The sequence below is a fragment of the Bos grunniens genome, chromosome 13 (genome assembly GCF_055505025.1).
Source record: "Bos grunniens cultivar Pamir isolate PY7600 chromosome 13, Bosgru_T2T1.0, whole genome shotgun sequence".
In the NCBI taxonomy this organism is placed as follows: domain Eukaryota; kingdom Metazoa; phylum Chordata; class Mammalia; order Artiodactyla; family Bovidae; genus Bos; species Bos grunniens.
In genome coordinates this window covers 71,506,750-71,529,092 of record NC_141177.1, presented here as the reverse complement: position 1 = coordinate 71,529,092, position 22,343 = coordinate 71,506,750, and the positions used below count along the sequence as shown (strand labels likewise).

The 22,343-nt window shown below is 46.8% G+C and overlaps 1 protein-coding gene across 3 annotated transcripts in view; it reads right to left on the bottom strand.

Annotated features, from left to right (window-relative positions):
• PROSER2 (proline and serine rich 2) overlaps positions 1 to 22,343 on the bottom strand; it is a 42,884-nt gene that overhangs the window by 9,176 nt on the left and 11,365 nt on the right. The window contains exons 1-2 of one of the 3 annotated variants that reach the window (XM_086334909.1): positions 20,129 to 20,522; positions 13,831 to 14,049 (exon numbers count right to left, since the gene is read on the bottom strand). In XM_086334909.1, coding sequence (XP_086191035.1) covers positions 13,831 to 13,968 — 138 coding nt within the window. In that variant the 5' untranslated portion in view covers positions 13,969 to 14,049; positions 20,129 to 20,522. Of the gene's footprint in view, positions 1 to 13,741; positions 14,050 to 20,128; positions 20,523 to 22,343 lie in introns of those variants that run through there. The other 2 variants (XM_086334910.1, XM_086334908.1) reach the window with 2 other exon arrangements.

Sequence of the window (22,343 nt, the reverse complement as noted above, 5' to 3'; positions counted from 1 at the left end):
AGACAACTGAATACAGAAACAATTTAGACAAAAGTTAAAAGTCACCTAAAGAAGAGCCGTGGTGATGGGAGAAGGAGAGAGAAGGAGATGGAGCTGAGGGATGTTTAACAGGAAGGATCAACTCTTTGTATAAAATTCTATTTTTTACTGTAGTTGTTCATCACCCATGCATTTTCCTTTTGCTAGACTTAACAGGAAAGACCCACATCTGAGGTATCCATGAACTCTGCACAGAGCTGTCGCGTGTCCAGGAGGCAGGCACTGGAACCATTGTCAGCTGCCTCCTCACCATGAAGGTCTGTCCTGGTGCTGTGGCCACCAGACACACAGCTTTCATAACAAATCCAGCAATGCTACTCAATCTGTGATTTTTCTAGATTTAGTGCATGTTGGTGGGATCATCTTGGTCACTGTATGGCACAGAGCTTCCCGTCTCCTCTTTCCTGTCTGCCTCAGTCTTGCTGGATTATCGTGCGTCCATCATTCAGCACATGCCACCCCACATGACTCCCAGAGTCACCATAAGACATTTCTCATTTTTCTTCTCTCCATGCAAAGCCAACAAATTGCCAACATCTGTTGGGTCATAGAAAAAGCAAGAGAATTCCAGATAAACTTCTGCTTCATTGACTACACTAAAGCCTTTGACTGTGTAGATCACAACAAACTGTGGAAATTTCTTAAAGAGATGGAAATACTAGACAACCTTACCTGCCTCCTGAGAAACCTGTATGCAGGTCAAGAAGCAACAGTTAGAACATGGAACAATGGGCTAGTTCAAAATTGGGAAAGGAGTACGTCAAGGCTATATATTATCACCCTGCTGATTTAACATATGCAGAGTACATCATCTGAAATGTTGGGCTGGATGAAGCACAAACTGGAGTCAAGATTGCTGGGAGGAATATCAATAACCTCAGATATGCAGATGATACCACCCTTATAGCAGAAAGTGAAAAGGAATTAACAGCCTCTTGATGAAGGTGAAAGGGGAGAAGGCTTAAAACTTAACATTCAAAAAACGAACATCATGGCATCCGGTCCCATCACTTTATGGGAAATAGATGGGAAAACAGTGGAAACAGTGACAGACTTTATTGTGGTGGACTCCAAAATCACAGCAGATGGTGACCGCAGCCATGAAATTAAAAGACGCTTACTCCTTGGAAGAAGTTATGACAAACCTAGACAGCCTATTAAAAAGCAGAGACATTACTTTGCCAACAAAGGTCCATCTAGTCAAAGCTATGGTTTTTCCAGCGGTCATGTATGGATGTGAGAGTTGGACTGTGAAGAAAGCTGAGCGCCAAAGAATTGATGCCTTTTAACAGTGGTGTTGGAGAAGACTCTTGAGAGTCCTGTGGGTTGCAAGGAGATCAAATCAGTCAATCCTAAAGGAAATCAGTCCTGAATATTCATTGGAAGGACTGATTTTGAAGCTCCACTACTTTGGCCACCTGATGTGAAGAGCCAACTCATTGGAAAAGACCCTGATGCTGGGAAAGATTTGAAGGCAGGAGGAGAAGGGATGACAGAGGATGAGATGGTTGGATGGCAGACTCAATGGACATGAGTTTGAGCAAGCTCCTGGAGATGGTGAAGAACAGGGAAGCCTGATGTGCTGCAGTCCATGGGGTTGCAAAGAGTTGGATATGACTGAGTGACTGAACATGCAAAGCAGTTCAGCTCAGTGATTCAACAACAACAGAAAATGCTGCAAGTCTAAAAGGATTAGGGTTTTTAGCATGATGAGGGCTTCCCTGGTGGCTCTTTACCAGTTGGTTAAGAATCTGCCTGCAATGCAGGAGACCCAGGTTCAATCCCTGGGTTGGGAAAATCCCCTGGAGAAGGAAATGGCAAGCCACTCCAGTATTCTTGCCTGGAGAATTCCATAGACAGAGGAGCCTGGTGGGCTACAGTCCATGGGGTTGCAAAGAATCCGACACGACTGAATCAGAGCGACTTTCACATTAGCATGACAAATGTCCCTCTAGTTAATAATTACAACCACCACCGATGTCCTTAGGGTGACATAAAAATGCTAACAACCAAGAACAAAGATAAACGTTAAGCCCAACTTTTCACTGAATCAAATGTCTTGGGAAATAAACTACTGCTCTCTACCCTCTTCCTCCTACTTTGACTTTCCCAACTCTGTGTTTCTATTCCCTGGATTTTGAGATAATCTACTTTGGGAGGTACCATGATTTCTGTTTGGTTGGACAGACAGTAGAATTAAATAGGCAGCTGGGCTGGAAGAAACCATCAACTTAAGACACATGCCCATTTCACACATTAAGTGAGGAGCAGATGTGAGAATGGGGGACTTCCCCGGTGGTCCAGTGGTTAAGACTCTAGGCTGCCAATGCATGGGGCCTGGGTTCAATCCCTAGTCAAGAAAATTAGATTCCCCTTGCTGTGCAGCACAGCCAAAGATTTAAAACAAAACAAAACAAAAAGTAAGAATGGGTTATATAAACCTGGCACATCTAATCCAACCTCAGAGCAAGGAGTCCCAACATCAGATTTCATTTGGAGAGTAAGCTTAGGAAGGGAAGCTCCCATTCAACCATTTGATATCGTGCAACAAACTGTGGGAGTCAGGGGCTGAGAGAAGCAACCCAGAGAGCATGCAACCCATCCAGCTCCCTCCCTGAAAGTGTGAAAATCGGCTGCAGAGGCAATGCTGTGACTTCCTAAGTGGCTCAAGTATTTCCTAGAGTGGCCAAGGCCAGAACTAGTTTTCTGCTTGCTCTCTGTTCTCTCTAGTCATTTCCCTTTCTAATCACATACTAATCCAAGACCTGTGCTTGGATGCCTGCTGTTCTTGTACGTCTGATCCTGGAGTTCCTCAAGCTGACATTTCTGCCTCAGTGTTACTGTAAAACACGAGACATAAATCAATTTTAATGGGGCAGGTCAGCAGTCGGAGCCCCTGGTCCTGGCAGACTCAGATTCTTGCATCCTCCTCTGTCCAGCCTCTCTCGCTCGAGTTAAGAGTGTGGAGGACGGGCTGGGTGACTTGTTCACGATCAGTCTGGCCTTGAGCCTTGACCAAGGGCCAAACACGCCGTGGGCTCAGTCTGTTGACTAATTCCCCAAACACGCCGCTGCCCTCCACATGACCCTGCACTCTGCGTACCCGGGAGAGTCAAGGAAGCAGAAACAGAGGGAAGCCCCAGTGGTGAGGGCCGAGGGTTCAGGGCCAAGAAAGGAGCAGACGGTAGGTGGCCGAGAGAGCTCCCGTCTGTGTCTCTGTCCCTGGGAGATGCTGCTGCTGCCTCTCTCGGGCAGGGATGTTAAAGAGGAAGACCTCAGCCTTGGGGAACCCTGACAGGCAAGGAGGCATGCACAGGCGCATCTATGGAGCCAGGAAGTGGATGGGAGGCTGGCCAGGGCCAGGGGCAGCTGGAGGGCCGGGAAGTGACTGCTAGAGGGCTCGGGGTTTGTTTTGGATGACAAAGATGTTCTAATTTGGCCATGATGATGGCTACACATCTCTGTGAACCTACTGAAAACCACTGAATGGCATATTATAATGGGTGAGCCACAGGGTCTGTGAATTATATGTCAATACAGCTGTCATAATATGTTTAAGAAAAAAAATGCAAGGCAGCGGCCTGGGGGCCCCACAAGAGGAGGGAAGAGAGCTGGCATCCTGGTGGGGTGGCCCCCACTTGATCGCTGGTGCTACTGGACAGGAGACATGCTAACTCAGTCCCCGGAAAACTAAGCGGAGAGGGAATGAGGATAAAACACACACCAGCTTTCTTGGAAAGGGTGAATGGGAGAGAATGTACGTTTGTCCCTATCATTTGGAAGGTGGTAGGAGAAGGCAATGGCACCCCACTCCAGTACTCCTGCCTGGAAAATCCCCTGGATGGAGGAGCCTGGAAGGCTGCAGTCCATGGGGTCGCTAAGGGTCGGACACGACTGTGCGACTTCACTTTCACGTCTCACTTTCATGCATTGGAGAAGGAAATGGCAACCCACTCCAGTGTTCTTGCCTGGAGAATACCAGGGACAGGGGAGCCTCGTGGGCTGCCGTCTATGGGGTCACAGAGTCGGACACGACTGGAGTGGCTTAGCAGCAGCAGCAGTAGGCTGACAGAATTTTTTTTTAAACCCCCCTTCTATCAATGGAGTTTTTATTTTTAAAATGTTTTCCCTCGTAATATTCACTTCCTTTTTAAAAAATTGGAGTATAGGTGCTTTACAATGTTGTGTTAGTTTTTGTACCACAATGTGAATCAGCCATATATCCCTTCCCTCTTGAGCCTCCCACCCACCCCCATCAATGAAGTTTTTAAAGTGCATATTTGGGCTGTGGAGTAAAGGGAGGCTCTTTATGGCTACAAATCTCCAGATGCTAAAAGAAAAGCTAAAAGAACCGTCTAGGAAACCATCTCTCACCTGTGCTACCCCTCCCACCACACTGCCTGCGGGTGGGGTCTACAAGCCTCCCAGGAAAACACTGCTTTGCTTCAAGAACTTGGGAGTACAGACATTTCTACCCTAATCTGTGTACTGTGACAGTGAAGAAATAATTTCTAATGTATTCAAACCAGAAAATTCAAAACGCCAAATCTACTACTGTAACTGTAACACGCAAGCTTGAGTCTCCTAGGAGTAGGACAGAGTCCCGGTCTCTGCGAGGTCTACCCTCTCCAGCAAAGATGACAACACCAGCGTCCCTCTGGTCCCGGTAGGGCTCCGAGAGGAACAAACTCTGGCCGGATGACAAACTCTTCCAGCGAATCTGACCAGTAGTGATAACAGTCAGCAATCCTAGACATCCTTATGGGAATTCTGGGGTGGGACAGGAGATGTGTTTGTAGGGAAATGGCAGAGAGGATAAAACCTTTATATTGCTGAACAAAAAAGTCAAGAAGGCTTAAAACACTCATACTAAAATAGCAGCAGCAGAGTTAGTTGCTCAGTCGTGTCCGACTCTTTGTGACCCCATGGACTGTAGGCGCCCCCCCCCCCCCAACCCCGGCTCCTCTGTCCAGGGTATTCTGGACAGGGTATTCCAGGGTATTCTCCAGGCAGGAATACTGGAGTGGGTTGCCATTTCCTCCTCCAGGAGATCTTCTGGACTCAGGGATTAAACCTGAGTCTTGGGCATTTCAAACAGATTCGTTACTGTCTGAGCCAACAGGGAAGCCCCCAAAACCCCACTTTAAAAAATCCTGAATTAATTCAGTTTTGAGGCTTCTTTTCTACCTTCGTCTTCTTTTATTTTTCTATCTTTTGGCCACACTGCACAGCATATGGGATCTTAGTTCCGCAACCAGGGATCCATCCTGCACCCTCTGTGTTAGAAGGATGGAGTCTTAACCACAGACCATCTGGGAAATCCCATGTTTTTTTTCTTTTGTTTTGCTTTTCTTTTAAGCAAAGAAATTGGGTTTAACAGCAGATTAAGACAATGGTGATAACTCCCTGTGAGGGAGGGGGAAAAAAATGAACCAGCAGAAATCACCTGTATCTTAAACCAAAAAGAAAGGGGGGGGGTTGGAAATTATGAACATTGTTGTTGTTCAGTTGCTAAATCCTGTCCGACTCTTTGCGACCCCACGGACCACAGCATGCCAGGCTTCCCTGACCTTCACTATCTCCCAGGGTTTACTCAAACTCATGTCCATTGAGTCGGTGATGCCATCCAACCATCTCATCCTCTGTTGCCCCCTTCTCCTCCTGCCCTCAATGTTTCCTAGCATCAGGGTCTTTTCCATTGAGTCGGCTCTTCGCATCAGGTGGCCAAAGTATTGGGGCTTCAGCATCAGTCCTTCCAATGAATATTCAGGGTTTATTTCCTTTAGGATTTGCTGGTTTGATGTCCTTGCTGTCCAAGGGTCTCGAGAGTCTTCTCCAGCGCCACAATTACAAAATATTATGATGGCTAAAAAAATTTCTTGAGATGAACCCAGATCTCTTAACCCCTACTCTCCTGGGTTAGGCCACCTTGGGTGTTTGTTTTGGCAGAATCTGAGTTGATGCTCACATTTTCTTCCTAGAGACACCAAAATGATCTCCCTGACACCTGAGTAAGGCTTTACTAATTTAAAAACCCAAGTTGATGAGAGCCCCCACCCCCAACACACCAACTAGGAGCTGAAACTCAACACAGGGGCAGCAAGAAGAGAATAGGAATCAGTCTCTTCTGTGAATGCCACGCTTACTTTGGCAACCTCATAAGAAAGCCCATAAGTACATGTGGCCTTTCCCACGGTTTCATCACAGGGATTTAATTATGGTGATTTTTAACTAGTCCCCATTGTAATTTTTCACTATGGTTAACGTAAACCTGTACTTCTGGCCGGAAAGAGACACAAACAAGCCAGTGGGGGATGAGATATGTGTGCAGTTTTGATTATAGATCAAAAGAGTCATGGCTTTGAGAGCTGCCTTGAACTTCTCTGAACTGGCAATGTTATAAAGCTGTCCTGACCGATATGGGAACGCCTTAAGTGCATGGCGTCATGTGTGAGACCCCACATAAGCTTGTCACACGTCCCAGAGCTCCACGCGGCCATCAGGTCACCACACTGTGAGGTCCCCAAAAGATTAAAGTCGAGTTTTATTCCATCACCTATCTGATCTGGTGTATAGCAGGCATTTACTCCATGTTTACTGAATTGACCTCTCATCAAAGTATTTAGCTTTGTTTTAAAATAGCCGTCCTGTCCAGGAAGTTTTGGGTTCAATCTGGGGAAGGAGCCAGAGCTCAAAGGACAGTGGGGTTGCCACTGACCAGCCTCTTCTCCTTTCCACGCCTCTGTTCTGTGTCTTCTCCTTGAAACTGTCTGGTAACCAGCGTGTCAGATTCTTAGTGTCCTGTTTGGATCTCAGTGGAGCCAGTGTGGAGACAGCCTCACCTCCACTTGTTTTACCTTCTTCTTCCACAACTGATGGGTGAGACCAAACGACCTCAGAGGTTTGGGAGAGGGAAGGGGTGGTCAGGAGCTGACAACTGCTATCTGATCACAGCCTCATTCTGTGACTTAAGGGCCACAGGATTTGTCTGCTGAGGGACCAGGGAGGGTTTCAAGACAGCTTAAAGGAAAGGAAAGACGAAGTCGCTCAGTCGTGTCTGACTCTTTGCAACCCCATGGACTATAGCCTACCAGGCTCCTCCATCCCTAGGATTTTCCCTAGGGAAAATCTGGAGTGGGTTGCCATTTCCTTCTCCAGGGGATCTTCCTGACCCAGGGACTGAACCCGGGTTTTCCACATTGCAGGCAGACGCTTTACCTTCTGAACCACCAGGGAAGCAGCTTACTGGATATCAAAACTTCAAAAATGTAGCAATGAATTTAGGTCATCATTTTTGCCCAAGCTAGAGGTAAAAATGAATAGGAAGTATGCTTGGGGACTTGGGATGTTTCCAATCCACTCTCAAAGTGGCACACAAATCACGAAATTCCTTAATTCCTACAGTATTCAGAGGGTCCTGCTCTTTCCAGCTAGCCAAATCATATTCTTTCCTGGAAGAAGCTCCAGGGTGCCCACAGGCAGAACAGACTTCAGACTGTGTTCAGTCAAAGAACCTAGGGATCCTGGCATGGGGCAGCACTGGTCCCTGGCAGTGAACACCAGAGGTCTGATGAGACGCATGAGTGTCTGAGATACTCTCCTTAAGAGATTAGGAATATAGGTCACCTACACCCAAAGCTTCCTTTGTCACCCCGAAGAGCTGTCATTTATGAATGTCTCCAAATCCTTCCTGAACCTTTTGTTTTGAATCCCATCACCTCTCGAGGCTGTAAGTTCCAGAACCACCACCACAACTTTGTATTGTACTGAAGCTGTCCTTACATTTCAGAGGAAAAAGAGATCCTCTTAGTCAAGTGTACAACGATTTGGTCAACTTGTTCTAGTTCTAGCTGTACATTCTGCTAGAAAGTGTTCAGAGGAAGAATTCTTTACAAAGAAAATAACACATGGACACAACCACAACTAGCCACTTGAAGGGCTGACTTCCCGGCTGGGCTGGGGCGTCGCTGCCGCACGCAGGCTTTCTCTAGTTGTGGCGAGTGGGGGCTTCTCTCCAGCTGTGATGCTTGGCCTTCTCACTGTGGCGGCTTCTCGTTGCAGAGCACAAGCTCTAGAGCGTTTGGGCTTCAGAAGTTGCGGCTCCCGGGCTCCAGAGCACCCACTCAGTAGATGTGGCCCATGGGCTCAGTTGCCCTGCAGCATGTGCCATCTTCTTAGACCAGGGAATCAAACCCGTGTCCCCTGCACTGGCAGGCGGGTTCTTCACCACTGGACCACCAGGGACGTTCAGCACAACTAACCTCTTGAGTGATAAAGAGTTCATTTACTTCACCTTCCTAGAATAGCCTAGGTCATAACCGCAGCCATGTGGATAGCCACAACAATCCTACCTAGGCAGCTCTTTCAATTTTTAACTTGTACTGGGTCAGGAGAAAGGGTTCTAAAGAACAAAGATCTGTTCTCTTCCAGGCAACGAGAGTTAAAAAGCTTTACGATACTCTCCTTTAACATTAGGCATTAATGTTTATCTTCTTCTTAAAATAACATTTGCTTAAAAGAAATACCCACTTCTATAAATTGGAATCAGACTGCCTTCTAAAAGTTATTTATTTAGCCTCCCTGGGTCTTAGCTGCAGCACGTAGGATCTAGTTTCCTGACCAGGGATTGAACCTGGGCCCCCTGCATTGGGAAGGCAGTCTGAGCTTCAGGGAAGTACCAGAACTTGACTATCTTTTACTTAGACTCTTACAAGGGGTGCATTTAATCCCATACAATCTGGAGGCCTAAAAACACTATTGCTGATGAATCTTTTATGAGGTCAGAGAATCAAGAACAGGGAGTATAGAAACTACTACGGTTGATTCTCATTCTAAAGAGACAAATCATAAAAAGACTAAGTATTTAGAGTAAAAACATATAGATCCTCCCCAAATTTAGACTCTTAGAAAGCAGAGTATAAGGATAACAAATTTTTTAAAAACTTAGAGATTCTGTAGTGGTGTAGACAGTCCACTCATTCAAGGGAACCTGGCTGCTAATATGGTGTTTTATCAAAGTCAAATGTTCCACAGGCATTTAGGAAACTCTAGTTGCCATTTAAAATCAAATGCCAGATTTTCTCAGTGTGTCAGTTCTATCTAAGCAAGACACACAACTGTGAAATAAAAAGAGATGACAACTAAAGTTGGCCCAGTGATTTTTCCATGAAGCAAAATGCTTGAAGCTTAAAAAGAGTCCACTGGTCTAGGTAGAAAGTACTGGAATGGGATGGGAGCACAAACTCCATCAGACAGTGAGAAGCAGGTAGATGAGTGGGGTATGGACCGAATCAAGCAAACATAATATAAGAATATAACTGAATGACGTGCTTCATAAAAGTACAGATTCCGTAATGCTGTTTCCACAACTATTCTCTATTACATAAAAGGATGAACATACAGATGAATCAAATATGTCACAGTGTTACTGTAAGATTTTACCAGATAGAAAAGAATAGAGGGCAGGCATTCTTTAATTTAAATTCAAGGTGATGCCCCACAATAAGATGGGTGGAATTACAAAATGGGTGAGACATTGGGTGGGAGGAGGGAGAGTTCTCCTTTTACCATCTCTTCTTCACTGGTCAAAGCAAGACATTCAGAAGGCTACTGATAAGAGGTGGATAGAAGAGAGAGCATGGGCCCAAGCAAGATGAAGAGGCAAAAAGAAGTGGTGCTATTCTCCACCCGGGGCTAACAGGGCACTTGGAGAAGCTGGTACCAGCAATTAGGAAGCACCGGTTAGACACTGGGCATTTCATCTCTACAGTAACCCTGGAGAAAGAAATCGCTATCCCTCTCAGCCCCCCACCCCTTTTTGAACTGATGGAGAAAGTGATTAAGTAGCTGTTCCGGCTTACAAAGGGAGGCAAATTTAACTTGAACCCAGGCATGTCTCCAATATCGTGTGTTTATTACTATTCTGAGCTGCTTTTCAGGCTACTGAGTAGCATCAGTAAGGAAGAAAGCAACTGGAAAAATGCATACAGATTTCTTGGAGGGCTTAAGAGGAATTATAAACACCTTGGGGAATGGCCTTCTGATCTACGCTTGGCTCCACTGTGGAACCCACGTCCCCCAGCACCGGCCCACAAACGCCTCCCAGCACAGGCAGCTCAGAGCTGTAAGGCTGTGCTCACCTGCTCACCTTGACCCCCTGGGGTTTACAAATGTAAGAGATCTACAGTCTTTCTCGTCTTTGAACCGAAAGGTATTTCTAATATTTTACCATAAATACATCCATGATAACAGTTTCACAATAAACCATTTCTCCCTGTGACTGGAGCTGAAACTTAACAGACCTCCTTTCAAAGAAGAGCTTTGGTCTCTGAAGATGACTCCCTGGGTCTAACGTCCTGACAGAGTCAGCATCACACACGTCCTCCAAATCTGACAGAAGAGGGTATGAAAGCCCCACCTGCCTAGATGGACACTGCATAAAGAGCTTTATTTACATGGTGGTCTCTTGCAAACTCCCCAGGTTCATTTCACAGTTTTGCTTCTGATTCAAACATCTTATTGCTGCTCTGGTGACACTGGTCCCTCTGAAAGGCTCTGTTCCTTTCCTCCTACACCTTCATGGCCGAGAGTGTGATGCGCCCTGGGGATGAAGGACTCGTCCCCCATCTGTTGGGCATGCTGCTGGTAGGCGGCCCTCAGTTGGCAGTCCCCTTGGGAACTGTCCTGTCAAGGTTGTGCCTCCCTCCAGGGGTGTCCCCACCCAGGGCTGATGGCTGAGTAGTGGGCGTCCAGGCTCCATGCTCAGCCCACTGCGAGACTGCTGGAGGGCCTCCCGGCACCAGGGCTTCCTGAGGATTAGCTGAGGCCTTCGCTGGGCCTGCATCACAGCTTCTCTCTCTGCCCAAGTCCTGCTTCCTCTTCCTTCCAGATGCTGAGCCCAGGAACGGGCCTAAGAAGTTTCCTGCACTGGGACCTCCATCTCAGGATCTGCTGCCCCGGGGAGCAAACCTGCAGCCTATTGTGTCAGGATGGACCACAGCCACCAGAGCGCAGGCTCCACCGGCACCCTCACCTCCGAGAACGTGTTTCAGTGTCTGAGCAAAGGGAGAAATCACCCACGTTAGACCCAGGGAGTCATCTTCAGAGACCAAAGCTCTTCTTTGAAAGGAGGTCTGTTAAGTTTCAGCTCCAGACACAGGGAGAAATGGTTTATGGTGAAACTGTTATCATGGATGTATTTATGGTAAAATATTAGAAATACCTTTCGGTTCAAAGACGAGAAAGACTGTAGATCTCTTACATTTGTAAACCCCAGGGGGTCAAGGTGAGCAGGGTGAGCACAGCCTTACAGCTCTGAGCTGCCTGTGCTGGAAGGCGTTTGTGGGCCTCGGTGCTGGGAGACGCAGGTTCCACAGTGGAGCCAAGCGTAGATCAGAGCCAAGGGAGAAATCACACACGGGCTCCCCATGTGTGATGGGGTAGGTTCCACAGTGGAGCCAAGCGTAGTAAAGAACCTGCCTGCCAGTGCAGGAGACATAAAAGAAACGAGTTCAATCTCTGGGTCAGAAAGATCCTCTGGATAAGGGCATGGCAACCCACTCCAGTCTTCTTGCCTGGAGAATCCCATGGACGGAGGAGCCTGGTGGGCTGTAGTACAGTCCATGGGGTCACAAAGAATCGGACACGACTGAAGCAACTTAGCACACATGCACGCAAAAAATCACACACACAGAAGAGACAGAAAGCGTCCTCCGTGGACAGGTTTCCCTCAAGCCCTGTCTGTCTTTGAGTGTATGAGTGTGAGCCACCACAGGGGATGTGGTGGGAGGGGGCGTTACGCCTCACGTGAAGAGGGGACCCCGCAGGACTACCACAGAGGTGGAAAAGTAGCAACTTGCCGGCCCCAAATTCAGAGCACTAGACACACCTGGGGTCATGGCCTCTCCCAGGAGGAGACAGAAGGGATTATTTTGACTTTCTAGCAAAAGGGGCCATGGAAGAAAGGATGCTAAGAGATCCGCCTCAAGTTCAACAAGACAATGAATGTGAAAGACACAAAAATAATTCAAACACTGACATAATATACACTACACCTATTTCCTCAGAGAGAGAGGTCATCTGACGACCATTTGAAGCTTTATTCCCCGCAGGCTCACAGGGCAGCCTTCAGACTGTGTTCCTCAGTTAGCCACACCACATTCACATCAGGGCAGGGCTGTTTCCGAGCTGCGCTTTGGAGAACAGATTCTACCAATGGCTGGAGTATTAATCTGTATGTCTTCTCTACCCAGTCTTTGAATGTGTCTTTTTAAAAAACAAGTTGCCCGTTTTTGGCTGTGCTGGGTCTTCGTGGCTGCGTGGCCTTTCTCTGGTTGTGGTGAGCAGAGGCTACTCTTCCTCTCGGTGCCTGGCCTTCTCACCGAGGTGGCTTCTCTTGTTCCGAAGCACAGGTCTCGGGTGCGTGGGCGTCACTAGTTGCTTAGTTGCCCCGCGCGGCATGTGGGATCTTCCCGGACCAGGGACTGAGCCTGCGTCCCCCCGCACTGGCAGGGGGGATTCTCTACCGCTGAGCCACCAGGGAAGTCTCAACATGTCTTTTAACATATACATTTTTTAAGTTAAAAAATTAGTCCCCAATTCTCCATACTTAAGGATTTATAGGTTCTCAGATATTCAGAGAGTAATTTGTAACATATTTTTCCTTTGGTGAATCAATCAAATAAAATTTATTACATACTTAGCAGGGTGGTTGAAAAAAATTTCTTTTTTTTTCCGAGTAGGAGTCTATAAGATTCTATTATTATTACTATTAACTGCCCTCTGTCTATTTCTTTCTTATGCTCAGCATGAAAAGTGAAAGTGTTAGTCACTTAGTCATGTCTGACTCTTTGTGAACCCATGAACTTGTAGCCCACCAGCTCCTTAGTCCATGGGATTCTCCAGGGATTATCCAAGAATACTTGAATGGGTAGCCATTCCCTGCTCCAGGGTATCTTCCCAACCTGGGATCAAACCTAGGTCTCCTGCATTGCAGGCAGATTCTTTACCATCTGAACCACCAGGTAAGTCCCCATGTTTAGCATGTGAAAGTATCAGTCGCTCAGCTGTGTCCAACTCTTTGCGACCCCAAGGACTGTAGCCCAACCAGGCTCCTCTGTCCATGGAATTCTCCAGGCAAGGATACTGCAGTGGGTATGTTCAGCACAGCTGAGGTTAATTTCAGGGCTCCATGTATCTGAAGGAAATTCATGCTCCCATTAGAAGGCAGGCTGAGAAGAACAATGGACCATTATTATTAAGATTCAAGATGAACTTTCTCCTGTCCTTCCCTCTATGAATATGAAGGTCTCCCTCCCTAACCCTGAGGGGTGGGGAGGGCCAAAAGGTCATTTCTTAACTTTAAAGACTTTTTTCTTTTTTTTTCACTCAAGTGGCCAAAGCTTGTTGATGCTCATTTAAAAGTCTGGATGCTAAGAGAAAGGGATATGGAAGCATTTATACTTGTAAAGGAGTTAAACATCTGTTTTAAAGTGAATTTGATTTATCTTGTGAGGTGTTTCCCATCTTCCAGTCACTGGACCGTAAAGGCAGGTATCCGGGCTGGACTGGTGGCCGCCTTCAGGTACGTGTGCTCTGGGTTGCAGCAGCCAATTCTCTGCTCTGCATGTGTGCAAAACTTAAGATAATTAACATCAAAATGCCACTTCAGAGAGAAAATATTCCAAAACATCAGGCCAGTTACCTCAAAAGGATGCTGTAACATACTCCTGAGAGGGGGGCGAAGTCAGCCAACATTCAAGCACACAGAGCACCAGAGAAACAGTCACTCACCAGAGTGAGGCTTCTGGAACGGGAGCTGCTGGCCTGACTCTCCAAACTGCTCCCTCTGCTCAGGTCACCGAGCCTGCAGCCGGGTGATGAATCAGGGTCCATCTCCCAAGAGTCTGACTTCCGGTGATGGACAGGCATCCCCACAGTAACCCCAGCCGCTGGCTCACTCACAGGAAGTGGGGAAGGGGCCAGTGTCCCATGCCCAGGTGGTGGTCACCCCTGGGGGAGTAAGCACAAGGTGACAAGGGTTAGTCAGCACAGATGGTGAAGGCCTCGCCCCCCGCAAGACACATGGGCATTGAGAGTTAAAGTCAGCTGGTCTACAGCTTCCACTGTTAAGACAAGTACGACCCCCCAGGGTCAGCTTGTTTGGTGATGCTCATTTCCAGTTCTCCTTTATCTCCTTCTTCATTATGAAGATGTAAGGATTGTTTTTATTGAAGTACAGTTGACTTACAATGTTGTAATTTCTGCTGTATAGCAAAGTGATTCAGTCTTATATATATATATATGTGTGTATATATATATATATACATGCTTGTTTACATTCTTTTCCATTACATTTTTATCACAGGATATTGAATATAGTTCCCTATGCTAAACAGCATGATCTTGTTGTTAGCTATCTTAGATAATAGTTTCCATTTGCTAATTCCAAACTCTCAGTCCTCCCCTCCCCTGCCCCCTCCCCCTTGGCAACCCCAAGTCTGTGCTCTATGTCAGTGACTCTGTTTCTATTTTGTAGATAAGTTCATATATAGATTCCACATATAGGTGATATCATATGATATTTGTCTTTCCCTGTCTGACTTACTTTACTTAGTATGAAATCTTGAGGTCCATCCATGTTCCTGAAAATGGCATTATTTTATTCTTTATGGCTGAATAGTAATAAGATTTTTTTTCTGGCTGCACAGCATGTGGGATCTTAGTGAACCTGGGCCCACGGCAGTGAAGGCACCGAGTTCTAACCACTGGAGTGTCAGGGAATGCTCATAGTAAGAATTATTTTTAAGGGAAGATGGGTGTACTAAAAATTGTTTTGGTGCTGAAACTCTGATGAAATCATATTCTGACACAGTCCTCTGCTCTCTGGGTCTGTACTTCCATGCTCCGCACGCTCCGTCACGTTCAGGTTCTGGCTTCCCCGTGCTGCTCATAAATTCTAGCCTTTTCTGCCTCAGACACCACAACATTATGGTTCCTTTCCAGCTTCATTACAGTTCAGAGTTTAGGGGGAGTGACAAGACCTAATGAATTGCTAACAGAAGACTGACACTTGGGAGATCCTAGACTTTGGAGGCCATGATGCTACTGCAATTTCTACATAAGATGCTAAGGCCCCATCAGTTAGTTAATACCGTCAGGAAGCTCACATTTTCACTTTCAGAGACAAAGACAGTGAAACTGTCCCCACCCCCTAACCCAAGCCCCTTAGTCTTGTACAGTCCTCGGCTGTTCCAGCAGGAAATTCAGTTCAGCCCCTGAACAATAGACAGTCGAGTTAAACAAAACTGTCTAGAAGACCAAAGAAACCTAGCGGGGAATACGGGAAGACACTGCCTGTGTTACACGTGACCTGACGTTACAGCAAGTGAAGACACGGGTGTTCTTCCCTCCCTAGACGGAAGGCGCCGCTGGGAGGCCTTACAAGCCCCTGAAGATTCCTGAGGGGGCCATGAGCTAAAACAGCCCTAGGTACTATCTGGGTTATGTACAGGCACTAGTGTGTACATTACTTCTATTCTTTCTTGCTTCGGCTGCAGCACTTGGGATCTTCCGTCTTCACGGTGGCATCTTTAGTTGTGGCGTGGGAACTCTTAGTTGCGTCATGTGGGATCCAGTTCCCCGACCAGCGATTGAACCCGGGCCCCCAGCGTTGGCAGCATGGTCTCAGCCACTGGACCATCAGGGAAGTCCCAATGCACGTATTATTCTCAGAGAAAACTTAATCAGTATTGAACACCGTTAGGTGGACCCTGTCATTTAAGACGTCCAGAATTGCTGAGCAATCTCATAGAAATCCCGAGACGTTAGAACAGATTAAAAAAGAAATTATTCTTCACCCTCATTTCTCTTTATTTCCCAGGTCAATCAGCACTAGTCAAATGGCAATTTAGGAGCGAGGCTAGGGAACAGAAAATTCTGAGCATATATACCCTTTTGTAAGTCACTATTATGCCAAATGATTTAAAAAAAAAAAAGACTTGAGAAAATGTTAAAAGTTTTGCAACTTAACAATAAGAAAGCCTAGACACATAAGTTTTTAAAAAGAAGAAAAAGCCTAAACAAATAAATAATAAGAAAGCCTGAACTGTCCACACAGCCAATAAAATGCGACTCAGATGTTCAGGTATCGGTGGTGAAACTCCCAAGAGTATCACTCTAATGAATTAAGTGCCTGCTGTGAGTTGAGCATGCACACACACACACACAGCAGACACACTCAGTGTGTGAATGGCAGTGGCCGGTGACAGAGCTAGGTGAAGGCAGACAGAGGCGTCACAGCTGCATCCTGGGGTCACGTGGGAACTGGGACAGGCATTCTCAGATTCCTTCTGCCCTGCAGATTCCTACCCCTTGACTCAGCACTGCCTCATCCCGAACTAAGTCATCAGGACTCACAGAAAGGGAGCCGGGCAGTGAGGCGTCCCCTCAACAGCCAGAGGAAAGGCAGGAGATGAGGTACTGATTCACCTCCAGTGAGGGACCCGGGGGCTGTGTGCGGGGTGGGACAGGACCTGGCTTATCCTGCCAAGTCCCTCGGCAGACTTGGCTTGGGGTCTGCGCAGAGTGCAGCCCGTGGGGCGGGGGCAGTAACTGACCACACCATCCGAGAGCAAGCCTTTCTCCTGTGCTTCTCCGATGGCTCAGCGGTAAACCATCGGCCTGCCGATTGATGCAGGAGGCATGGGTTCGATCCCTGGGTCGGAAGATCCCATGGAGGAGGAAATGGCAACCCACTCCAGTATTCTTGCCTGGAGAATCCCATTAGCAGAGGAGCCAGGTGGGCTACAGTCCGTGGGGTTGCAAAAAGTCAGACATGACTGAGCACGCGTGCACACCCGCAGTTTAAAAGTTATTCTGATACTGTAAAACTGCAGTGCTTAGACTTCTACAAACAATTCCCTTGAAAGAAGATGAGGAAACTAATCAGAATTCTTCAGAAGCCAGAGGTTGTGGGGGAGAAAGTGGAGACCTTGGGTCAATACCCTTCACAGGCTCACACAGTCAATCTTCTTTCATCTCTTAAGGAATCAAGAACCAGGGGCTGCTCCTGGTCCTCATTCTCCAGAAGCCAAAAATATAGAATTCCCCAGGAGAGCCATGGAGGGGGACGGATTTCTGAGCGAGAGGAGTATGGGTCTGCCCCGTCAAGGGGACAGCCAGAGATAAAGAAGCGGGAGCAGACCCATCTGACAGAGTGGCCAGAAGCTAAGGGTCTGTGAGTTCATGACCACCTCTCAATGTCTCATCTCCTCGCCCAATCAAGGCCTCACATTTTATGGCTGCAAATGTGCGCATTATACAAAGGGAGACCAGGGTTGGTAAGAGGGCCCCAGAGATGAAAACCGCCTTCTCCCCGGGAAGCAGAGCAGGAGGCGTCACAGGTTAATACCACGGAGGGACCCACAGCCGTGTGTGCACGTTCTCTGTTCATTTGTTAGGCTTCCTGTGTTTGTTTCTCAGCATTTACTAGGAGTTTCCTTTTCTGGTGAGGTCCAGTTTATCGGGACAAGGTTGCAAGTGATCCACAGTCTTGGTAAATCTCCATGTGCCGAGAGCGGCCAGTCGTGGCCCTCGGAGCTGACAGTGCTGGTGGAGCTGATGGGGCTGTGGCTGGTGAGGCCAGTGCACGCCCAGCAAGCGCATGGGAGCCAGAGAGGAAGGTGGCTTCCCACCCACCCCTCCCCTGTACGTTCCAGAAAGACCCAGAATGGCCTGGATGGAAGGTAGCCGGCCCTCCTTCCACCATCATCCCCTTCCATCAGAGTTCCAACTGGCCACAGTCAGGTCTACAAAGCAATCCAAGGATCTGGGTCTTTCCATCATTCACCAAACCCTAGAGCTGAGTCATCTTGTCAAAGACCCATCTCAGGCACAGCAGCTTTCAGCCTCGTCACACAAACAGCCGTGGGGACATCACTGGCTCCTCCCTGTCCCTGCCGCTCACAGCCAGCCAGCTGCTCGGCCCTGTTGATTCTTCCTGCACAATGTCAGCTGGTTCCACTTCCTTTCTGGGCCCCCTCCCGAGTACAGGACCACATTTTACCACATTTGACTTTGCTCTTCACCTTTTCCACTCTTGACCATCCTGCTGGATCAATCTTGAAACACCACTGTGATGTCACCCTTCTCCTAAAAGCAATCACCCCCCCCTCCACCGCCAGGCTGCAGAATCAAAGTTCGTCCTACCCACTGGGCTTCCCTGGTGGCTCAGACGGTAAGGAATCTGCCTGTAATGCAGGAGACCTGGATTCGATCCCTGGGTTGAGAAGGTCTTCTGGAGAAGGGAATGGCTACCCACTCCAGTATTCTTGCCTGGAGAATTCCATGGGCAGAGGAGCCTGGTGGGCTACAATCCATAAGGTCCCAAATAGTTGGATACAACTGAATCGACTTAGCACGCACGCCTACCCATCACTCCTTGCTTCCCTTTGCAATCCAACTTCCTCTCTAATCTCAGCATATTCTTCTGATGTTTACCATTCTCCTACTTCACAAGGAGCAGATGCCAGGTGCTAGAAAAAAACAGGCAGGTGAATAAGAAGCATCTCCTCCTCAGGGGAACTTGGTCAGGGTATTGGTCCTTAATCTAGCAACGGGTCAGACCCAGACCTACTGAATACATCTTCGGGGGTAACACCTGAGCGTGTGCATTTTTATCATGTTCCACAAGTAACTCTGCCACGTGGTGCCAACTGTAACAGAGGACGGATGCATCGCTGTGTTCAGCGCCATGACATGGCACACGGGAATCAAGGGGAAGGTGGCCACACTCCCTGGGAGGGCTCAGGGACTTTCAGAAAGGCCAGCACTAAGAGATGTTTGAGATTTCAGGAGACTGCTAATGAAGCAAACCGTGCTAGGCATTCGAAACATAGAGTAAGCAAAGCTATGGAAATACATGACTTGTTTGAAAAGTGGTGAGTGGTTGAGGTGAAGCGCTGAACTGGGCTAAAGCACAATGCCAAATGGGCTGGAAAAGGGAGGAAGTGCAACTAGATGTACGAGGAGCAGACCTGAGCAAAGCAGGGCATGAATTTTGTTTTGTTTAATTAAAAAACTTTAAAAAAAATTTTGGGTGGTCTTCACGGCGGCGGGGGGGTCTTCATTGCGGTGCTCGGGCTTTTTGCCGTGCACACAGGCTTCTCCAGTTGTGGCACTCAGGCTTAGCTGGCACATGGCATGTGGGATGTTAGTTCTTTGACCAGGGTCCCTAGAGATTTGAGGAACAATGACTTTTCCTGGGAAACTCGGGAAACTCTGCAAGGCTCAGTGGCTCAGGAGGTGATACAGGACAGATGAGTTTGGATTTAGTGAGAGAAGCAAAGGAGACATCCACAGTCAAGAAACCTGGGGACAGTCTAGAAAGGAAACGCTGAAGACAGCCTGGCTTTACTTGGAGGGAGAAACCCTGAATTTAAACTTTTCTTGGATCACAACTTAGCTCGAAATTAGCCAGGCAAAGGCTGACCAGACCCAGTTTACTAAAGAATCTAAACTGGAACAAACAGATGAGTTCCCTTCCATTCAACTACTAGGCTTTGTCCCCTGGGGTGGGGGGAGGGGATCAACTTCTTCTGAGACTTAAGATTCCCTGCAGACAAGCTAAACGGAATCACAAGGGTGATTATTGTCTTTGCAGTTCCGAACATGAAGGGGAAAATGATCCTCCTTAACCAAGTGATGTGGAACTAATTTTGCTTAGCACAACTGTGTGACAACTCTAAAATGAGAACCGCTCCGACTCGCTGCCAAGGCAAACTCTTCACAAAAGATCTGGGTTGGGTCTTGGGGCTCTGAACCCCTGGACTGTGATCCAGGCTTAGAGACCCCAACTCCTGTCCAGACCCCACTGTAAACTTCCAGAGCCGAGGTACAGTCGGCAGAAGCACAGCCTCCGCTGGGAAAAGGGGGAGAAATGAGCTCCTTAAAAACACCCCCACTTCCCAGGGCAGGCCGGATCCATGTGCAAACCCACATCCCACTCTTTCATCATCTCATTCTACACTCACAGGAACATTGGGAAGTTTTGTTCCCAAACCTAGAAAAACAATCTGAAGATAGAAATTACCTTGAAGACTATATCCTGAGAAATCCCAATATAATGATTTAACAGCCAAGCTGCTTCCAAAAAGATAAGTTCTTCTTGACCTTCAGGGACATTAAAAATGCAGAAGCTTCACAGTGGAAACTGTTTCTGAGTCACCGTAGATCATTACCAGGTATGGGCTTTTCCTCTGGTTAAGCAGTGGGTGCAAGTAAAGATAAGAGTCATATTACATGGAAGGTATACACTCTGAGATAATATAATCTGAATATACACAAGAGACATTATTAGCCTTAGTGCTGGCAGGTTTTTTTTTTAGTATTTTTATTTTGGCTGCACCGAGTCTTAGTTGCAGCACGCGGCATCTTTAGTGGTGGAATGTGGGATCTAGTTCCCTGACCAGGGATCAAACCCGGACCCCCTGCATGGAGCATGGAGTCTTAGCTGCTGGACCAGGGTCATCCCAATGCTGGCACTTCTTAACAATCTTCACCTGTCCTAACACGCTCTGAGTTACTCAAATAAAGATGAGAGGAATCGTATTTTATGGTTTCCTATAGTTTCTGTTTCTGTGCTCATTCCTAGTTTTACGGCGGTGATGTGCAGTAACAAAAGTGAGTTTTATAATGAGAAACAACCTACAAGATGAAGCTGTGATTGATATCAAGACTCTTTTGTATTGTTTTATTAGCCCAGTCCATAAATTAAAAGGAAACAGAGTCCTGATATTCTTTCTTTTCTACTATGCAACTTAGTTAGGGCTTCAATAGAATTCTTAGGCTATAAATAATCATCTCATTTCTCCCCCTAGTAATTTACAGACGAACTCCACAGAAACTATTATGCTCTGGTTATCACAACACATCTGATAGTGCAACACAGCTCCATCCTGTCTCCCATTTCACACATAAAGGACAGTTTCTGCACGCCCCCCCCAATCACCCCCCAAGGTACCAAAAATGCACATTTAGACACAAACATACAGAACTGACCTGGCAGGTTGGCCAAAGTACTTTTGGGGTCCTGAAATTCATTTTCCTCCAAGTTTTATGCTCTCAAAACTTTGTTAAAAATAAAACAAAGACTCAATGCAACATTCACCAGTGAGTTGCACGGACCTAATAAACCTTTCTGAAATCCTGGATTCCTTTTGGGACCACAGGCCTGTCAAAGTTGGCAGTTTTCGTTTTCCTAACCAATCCTGCCAAAGAGCTGACCTGCAAGACCCAGGGCTTTCAAGTATCTCTGGAATCGGCCTAACTTTATCTCTTCAAACCTGTTTTCCACGATACGAACCCTTTTATCCAGCCTGGTCTCCCTAACACTCTGAGCCACGTTTGGATTGCCTCCTGTCACTCTCCTCCCCATCTTCAGAGCCTGGCTCAGAAACGATGGCAAGCCTCATCCACCCTTCCTTCCTTCTGGAAGTTGCTAGTCACCCCACTCTCCACCTGCTCCTCCCGCCGACTGCTCATCTCCCACTACTTGTTAACCATGCAACGCCACCTTTGTCCCTTGGATACAACTCACACATCAGATGTCATTATGCATGTAATTCTTCTTCCTCAGTTAGACTAGACTTGCGGGCAAAGCTCCCTCTCTCTCTTTTTATTTTTATTTTCCTCTCTCTCTTTTTAAACTATAGCCAGGGATTTTGGAAATATTAGTCCCAAACTATTGACTTAGCATTCATTATATAAGCAAAATTTATATTTTATTTTACAATTTTTTATGGAAGTATAGTTGCTTTACAGTATTGTGTTAGCTTCAGGTGTACAGAATAGTGATTCAGTATTTTGTGCAAATTATATTCCATTATAGGTTATTAAGGGCTTCCTTGATAGCTCAGCTGGTAAAGAATCTGCCTGCAATGCGGGAGACCTGGGTTCAATCCCTGGGTTGGGAGGATCTCCTGGAGAAGGGAATGGCTACCCACTCCAGTATTCTGGCCTGGAGAATTCCATATAGGTTATTATAAAATAATGGCTATAATTCCCTGTGCTACACACTATATCCTATAATAGTTTGTGTCTATTAATCTCATACCCCTAATTTGTCCCTGCCCCCACCTTTGATAACCATAAGTTTGTTTTCTATGTCTGTGAGTCTGTTTCTGTATTTATATGCATTTGTATTATTTTTTAGATTCCATGTATAAGCAATATGTAGTATTTGTCTTATTTCACTAGGCAAAACTCTCTATATCCATCTACAGTGCTGCAAATGGCAGCATTTCATT